We start from the raw sequence: 7,887 nt of genomic DNA, 5'->3' as shown, positions 1-7,887 counted from the left end.
AATGTGGGGCTCGATCCCAGGACCCTGAAATCATGACCTGAGCCAAAGGCAGAGGCTTATTAACCCACTGAGACACCAGGCGCCCCCATCCCATGTTAATTCTTGACAATGAATTATATGCATACAAACTTACCTAAACACACACACACACAACTTATTTTTTTGCAAAAAATAATTTATCCCACTCTAACACTAAGTTCACTCTAGCAGTAAACTAATTAATAAAACAAGAGTACCATATTTCTGTTCTTCATTCCACTACTACCCTGTTTTACAATGTTAATACCTTCATTTGAAAGCAAAAAACAGGGCGCCTTGGGTGGCTCAGTCAGTTGAGTGTCCGGCTCCTGATTTTGGCTCCAGGTCATGATCTCAGGGTTGTGAGACCCGCCAGGCTCTGCGCTCAGCGGGGAGTCTGCTTGAGATTCTTTCTCTTCTTCTCCCCCTCCCCACACCACATGCTCGGGCATGTGTGGACAATCTCTCTCAAATAAATAAATCTTTTTTTAAAAAAAATAAAATAATAAACACGAAGACATGGAGCCACATGGAAATAGAACAAAGCTGCACCAACACTGCACAATTTGTAAAAATATGCAAATATATAAAACTAGAAGAAAAAACATAAAAACAGCTGACATAAAAATATGGACAGAATTTTTATAAACCGTCTAGAATGTAATGCTGACTTAACAGTAAATTTAAAAGCAGATTCATAGAACGGTTTTCTAAAGTCCTTATTTAAATGCAAATGTAGTCATGAACTCACTTGTTTTAACTGACTCCGTCTTTTTGACAAAAGCATAATATTTTCATTAAGTAAATCCCATTCTTTAGCCTCATAGCACATCTTCACTACTGCAACTAAGATGCGGGATGTAGACACCATATCAGAAGCCTGTAAGAATGAAAATATATTGAAGTTAATGGAGCACTATTAAATGAAATTAATGATAACTGAGGTTTTTCACTCTCATCTACTCACAGTTCGGGTCTGTTTCTCCAAAGAGAGAAGGGTTTCAATGACTTCTTGAAGTCTTCCTTCCTAAAACAAAAGATAAAAATGAACAATGAAAACACTACCACCAACACCAAAACAAATAAACTAGTCTAAAATGAGATGTTTCTGACACAGAAAAAAAACAAAAATTCCTTTTTAGTGTATGTGCTGCTGAAGCGAGCACCAAAAATTCAATTTTAGAGAAAAATGGCCACCACAACTACTACTACTGGCTGGTTTTTCTCCTCTTGGTAGTGCTTGCTTCTCCTGTGGACTAAGTCAGTGGTTCTCAAAGTAGGACCCACAACCTGTTTTTAGCATTTCAAAATGCCTAAGAGAAACTGAATATAAGAACAATGATTTAACACCTGAAAAAAAGTCAAGTCTTTGTTTCAGATTCTCATTGATCAACTCAGTGTGTAACCAGATTATCTGGTTCTGAACTGAGAATCTAAGTGGCATTCACACATACCTTTGAAGAATAAAAATGGAAAAAATGATTGATTTATGAAGTCACCATAACAAATACTTTAAAACATGAAGTCCTGGGGTGCCTGGGTGGCTCAGTCACTGACTGTCCAGCTCAGGTCATGATCCCAGGGCCCTGGGATAGAGCCCTGCATTGGGCTTCCTGCTCGGCGGGAAGCCTGCTTTCCCTCTCCCACTCCCCCTGCTTGTGTTCCTGCTCTCACTGTCTCTTTCTGTCAAATAAATAAATAAAATCTTAAAAAACAAACAAACCATGAAGTTTTGAGGAAAAATAAAAAGGATATTTGGTGGTGAAAAGACAAGAAACCCTGGCTTAATTTTTCAATGACTTTTTTTTTTAAGATTATTTATTTATTTATTTGACAGAGAGATCATGAGTAGGCAGAGAGGCAGGCAGAGAGAGAGGAGGAAGCAGGCGACCCGCTGAGCAGAGAGCCAGATGCAGGGCTTGATCCCAGGACCCTGAGATCATGACCTGAGCTGAAGGCAGAGCCTTAACCCACTGAGCCACCTAGGCGCCCTTTCAATGACTTTTTAAAAAATTTTTTAAAGTAAGCTCTATGCCTAGAGTGGGGCTTGAACTCATGACCCGAGATCAAGAGTTGCATGTTCTGCCAACTGAGTCAGCTAGGAGCCCCTAATTCTTCAATGACTTTTAAAGTGAATTTTAATTGTGCTTTAAAGAAATGAAGATGGGGCACCTGAGTGACTCTGTGGGTTAAGCCTCTGCCTTTGGCTTAAGTCACGGTCTCAGGGTCCTGGTATTGAGCCCCCCATCAGGCTCTCTGCTAGCAGGGAGCCTGCTTCCCCCTCTGCCTCTGCCTGCCTCTCTATCTACTTGTGATTTCTCTCTCTCTCAAATAGATAAATAAAATCTTAAAAAAAAAAAAAAAAAGGAGAAACGAAGACCACCTGAGACTATCCATATATGGTAGGCCAAAGGTCATGCTTTTAACCAGATACTGATCCAAATGGAATATCCCTTTCTGTCAACTGACAATAACCTCTATCTCTCATATGCAAAAATATTTTTTCTGGGGCGCATGTCAGGAAATGGGAACAACAAAATTTAAATGACATAAACCTAAATGATAATATATCAAGACTAAAATAAGCTATCCTATTAAGAACCACATATTCTGAGTGGCTCAGCTGAGTGTCTGCCTTTGGCTCGGGTCACAGTCAGGGTTCTGGGATCGTTCTTTTGCTCTTGGTCTCTCTCAAACAAATAAATAAATAAGAAAGAAAGAAAAAAAAAAAACCACACACCACATTGTGATAAAAACATAACCAGCTCCTAGCAAAAAAAAATAGCAAGTACTTAAGTTACTAATATTAATAATAGTGAATGAATTAGAAGTGATGAGGGTTTTATTTTGAAATTGGTTTTCTAACTATAAATGAAATTTATTACTATTTTTATTTACTTTTTAAAAAATCTATTTTTTAAAGATTTATTTGAGACAAAGAGAGGGCATGAGAGGGGAGAAAGTCAGACAGAGAAGCAGACTCCCCGTGGAGCTGGGAACCCGATGCGGGATTCGATCCAGGGACTCCGGGATCATGACTTGAGCTGAAGTCAGTCGCTTAACCAACTGAGCCACTCAGGCACCCCTAAAAGATTTCATTTTTAAGTAATCTCTATACCCAATGTGGGGCTCAAACTCACAACCCCAAGATCAAGAGCCACATGCACCACCGAGCCAGCCAGATGCTCTGAAACTTATTTTAATGACGTGCATGAATAGTACATGAGTATTACTCTTTTATTGATGAGAGAAACAGTTTTTGAATTAAGGACACAAATAGTGTTTGGACTTTTCAAAATACTCTTTCCATATTTTCCATTTCCAAAATTCCATGAATTTTCTATGGAGCACAGAATATGTACTGTGCAGCCATTATTTGAACTTTAACTCTGAAATCTGTATGACTACTGTAATTAAATCTGAAACATGTGTGATTACTAGCACTGTAACAATGTTTCCTATGCAAAGGGGGAGCATCAGTTCTGCATACTCTCTAGATTCATGTGTACAATAAATGCTGACTAAATGTCCATCAGAGGAAAAGAACAAAGAACAAATCCACAAATTCTACAAAGATAAAGACTAACAAATCATAAAAGATCAAAGAATCAGGGTGTCTGGATGGCTGAGTCGTTAAGCGTCTGCCTTCGGCTCAGGTCATGATCCCAGGGTCCTGGGATGGAGCCCCACATTGGGCTCCCTGCTCAGCGGGAAGCCCGCTTCTCCCTCTCCCACTCCCCCTTGCTTGTGTTCCCTCTCTTGCTGTGTCAGTGTCAAATAAATAAAATCTTTAGGAAAAAAAAAAATCAAAGACTCTTAGAACTGTAAAGACTGCTGCAGATTATTTAATCCGATCATCTCATTTTAGAGTATAAAGACTAAGGACTCAGCCACAAAACTTATCAGCAGAAACAAAACCCAGGGCTCTTGCCTCCTGGTCCAATGTTCCCTCCACAACACCAAACCGTAACTAGTTTAAATCACACCTTTGCTTCCATCAAAGTAACTTCCATTTGGGAAATGGTTACTATCTGGCAACAAATAGAGTGCAAAAACAGTTAAAATGCAAAATACTGTTAATGGTTACCTGTCACTTTCGCGATTACTATTAGTCATGTGACTATAATCAACAAAGTATTGTTTATGGTATTTTAATTCAGAAGTATTTTTTTTGAAGATTTTATTTGAGAGAGAAAGTGAGAGAGATCAGAGTGCGAGGGAGAAACAGACTGACTGCTGAGTGGAGGGCCCAATGCGGGGCTCAATCCCAGAACCCTAGGATCATGACCTGAGCCAAAGACAGACACTTAACTGACTGAGCCACTCAGGCACACCCAGAGTTTGGGTTTTAAAGAAGGGCCCTCTGCATGTGAAGGAATCACATACCAGTCTAGAGCCCTGAGCTGTTAGGTACCAACAAAACATCAGCCATCACCTTCTCAGGAAGGCATTCTTAAATAACTCCCCATAGTCAGTATTTAGCACTTCTTTCTTTTACTCACAAGTCCACTGACTTTCTTTCTTTTTTTTTTTTTAAGATTTTATTTATTTATTTGACAGATGGAGATCACAGAGAAGCAGGCCGAGAGAGAGGAGGAAGCAGGTTCCCTGCGATGCGGGGCTCAATCCCAGGACCCTGGGATCATGACCTGAGCCGAAGGTAGAGGCTTTAACCCACTGAGCCACCCAAGTGCCCCATCCACTGACTTTCTGCTTTGTAATGACTCCAAACTTCGTTCTATTTTTTTTTTTTAAGATTTATTTATTTGACAGACAGAGATCACAAGTAGTCAGAGAAGCAGGCAGAGAGAGAGGAGGAAGCAGGCTCCCTGCTGAGCAGAGAGCCCGATGTGGTGCTCGATCCCAGGACCCTGGAATCATGACCCGAGCTGAAGGCAGAGGCTTTAATCCACTGAGCCACCCAGACACCCAAACTTCGTTCTATTTTAACACAGTCTTCCTTATCTCATTAGGATGTAAATTCTGTTAAGAGCAGGGACTACATCTATACTGTTCCCCATTGCAGCTCAGTGCTCTGTCCCTGCCAAAGCACATCATGTTGCTTCTGTAGTAATTAAGGGACATCCCTTTATACCTTGCACCAGTTATTAATACGCATGTCGTGCCTCCTAAGTGGCCTATAAGTTCCTCCAGGGCTGGACCATGTTTGATCGTTTCCCATGCACCAACTTGTACAAAGTATGCACTGACGATGACCAGAACTATAGATGATCTTAATGGCTTAGAATTCCTGATTCTTACCATCACACTAAGTAGGATGTGACAAGTTACATGGCTGGCAATACAGTGCTATTTGAGGGACACTACCATCAACTTCATTAAATACAACTCCCTATTTTCTCATCATGCGACTTTTTTCTCCCATTCTTCCATGTTCAATGCTATGGCTAACCATCTTCCTTTCTTTCATACTTCTTTAAATTCCACCTCCTTGATCTTGCTTTTCAATTCAGAGGAGCGAGATGGTCAGAGCTATCAAAACCAACTCGTTAGGGGCGCCTGGGTGGCTCAGTGGGTTAAAGTCTCTGCCCTTGGCTCCGGTCATGATCTCAGGGTCCTGGGATTGAGCCCCTCATCGGGCTCTCCCCTCAGCGGGGAGCCTGCTTCCTCCTCCTCTCTCTGCCTGCCTCTCTGCCTACTTGTAATCTCTGTCAAATAAATAAACAAATCTTAAAAAAAAAAAAAAAAACAACAACACAGGCTCTGTAGCCAGACTGCTTGGGTTTAAATGCCAGGTCTACCACTGTGTTACCTTGGGTAAGACACTTACCCTTTCTGACTCTTAATTTTCTCTTCAGTGAATTGAGCATAATTATTATTCCTGCCCCACAGAGTTGCTGTAAGGATTAAAGCAATACCTAGGAAGATATGCCTGGAATATATTATCATCATCACAACATCTAACGTTACATAGAAAGTTACATAGAAAGTACACAGCAGGGGCGCCTGGGTGGCTCAGTCAGTTAAGCGTCTGCCTTCAGTTCAGGTTATGATCCCAGGGTCCTCAGATAGAGCCCTGCATCCAGTTCACTGCTCAGTGGGGAGTCTGCTTCCCTCTCTCCCTCTGCCCCTTGCTCTGCTTGTGTGCATTCTCTCTCCCAAATAAACAAATATTTAAAAAAAATATATGTATACTGGGGCGCCTGGGTGGCTCAGTGGGTTAAAGCCTCTACCTTCGGCTCAGGTCATGATCTCAGGGTCCTGGGATCGAGCCCCACATTGGGCTCAGCAGGGAGTCTGCTTCTTCCTCTCTCTCTGCCTGCCTCTCTGCCTACTTGTGATCTATGTCCGTCAGATAAATAAATAAAATCTTTAAAAAAATAAAAATATATGTACACAGCAATAAATATTAGTAATTGGTGTCATTTGCTGACTGTTAGGTGAGTGCTGGGATGCAGAAACAGAACTGTACTAAGTCACTGCAGGAGATTCAAATGGCCTAGATTTGGCAATTTTACAACCCATGTCTAGACTTCAGTTTGCCTTTTGAGGGTTTCCACTATTTGTGCTTTTCTCATTGGGTACATTCTTATTAAGTTTCTAAATACATAATTTTTATATTCAAATGTCTTTCACATTAAAAGTAAAAAATGTCTTAAAGAAATTAAGTACAAAAGTAAGTCTCTTAAAGAAGTTATGGGATGTAGCAAAAAGAACACTACCTGCTGCCCGGAGACCTGAGCCTGATCTGGCTTTGCTGCAGACCTTGGATAAACCACTTAAGATGCAAGAACCTTAGTTTTCTCACAAGTCAAGTAAAAACAGTAAAATTTTCTTTAGTTTTATTGATGGGCTCAAAGTACAAAACTGAAGAACATACGCTTAAGTGTTCTATATGGGCCCCTGGATGGTTCAGTTGGTTAGGCATCTGCCTTCAGCTCAGGTCATGATCCCAGGGTCCTGGGATTGAGTCCCGCATCGGGCTCTCTGCTCAGGGGGAGCTTGCTTCTCCCGCTCCCTCTGCCTGCCACTCTCCCTGCTTGTGCACCTGCACTTGCACACGTGCTTTCACTCTCTCTGCCAAATAAATAAATAAAACCTTTTAAAAAAATAAAAGACAAAACAAAGAAACAAATCTTAAAAAAAAAAAAAAATGAACTAGATGGTAAGATAACCATCTAATCCAAAACCTGAAAATTGTGGGTTTGCATTAAAAAATAAAAACACTTATACCCTGCCAACCCCCAAGCCCTCCACCTGCCTCCTTCACAAAAATAATCCACAACTGTGCCTTGTTTTGCCTTCAAATGGCTTTAAAAAAAATCCAATGGCTTTAATTTTACCTAGTTTAAGAAACCCTAACACTCCCTGTTCTAAACATTTGTTACCAATCTGACACCTAAAAAGGCATCTGAGTTAGCAAGTCTTTTCAACCATCCTGAACTAACGACAATGTCTTACATAAATGCCATACACATGATTACTACAACTGCACCAGTGAATTTTTGTTTCCTTACGGGCCTATAAGCTATCTGAGGGCAAGAGCTTTGTCTAATAATAATCTTTATAGTCCCCACCATGTCTAGCACTGACTACAGACAGTAGGCTATCAGAAGAAATCAGTAAAGAGAAGATTTTTTTTTCTCCCAGGTCTCAGTTTTAGGAATAGTTGTCCTTCTTTAAAGTAAATGGTTTCTTCCTTTGGACACTAGCAATCTATGACTTCCAAAGTGGTGGTTCAGGGGGTGACTTTGGCCTGTACGTATGTTTTGTTTGATCTATGTGGTATTGGCTCAAATGTGTTTTAAAACAGATTTGTGTCCAGTTTCTAAATATTGAGGCAATTCATATAAAAAACTCCATATTCCTCGTTTCTCTCTCAAATTAGAAGAGTTGACAGCCTTGGCC

General features: G+C 40.6%; 1 protein-coding gene across 1 annotated transcript in view; it reads right to left on the bottom strand.

Annotated features, from left to right (window-relative positions):
- The window catches only part of PSMD12 (proteasome 26S subunit, non-ATPase 12), a 29,362-nt gene that overhangs the window by 19,347 nt on the left and 2,128 nt on the right, over window positions 1-7,887 (bottom strand). Inside the window, exons 2-3 of the mRNA XM_080827386.1 lie at window positions 986-1,045; window positions 770-898 (exon numbers count right to left, since the gene is read on the bottom strand). Coding sequence (XP_080683512.1) covers window positions 770-898; window positions 986-1,045 — 189 coding nt within the window. The remainder of the gene's footprint in view (window positions 1-769; window positions 899-985; window positions 1,046-7,887) is intronic.

This window comes from Martes martes, assembly GCF_963455335.1.
Source record: "Martes martes genome assembly, chromosome: 16".
NCBI lineage: Eukaryota > Metazoa > Chordata > Mammalia > Carnivora > Mustelidae > Martes > Martes martes.
This window is presented reverse-complemented; position numbering and strand designations above follow the sequence as displayed.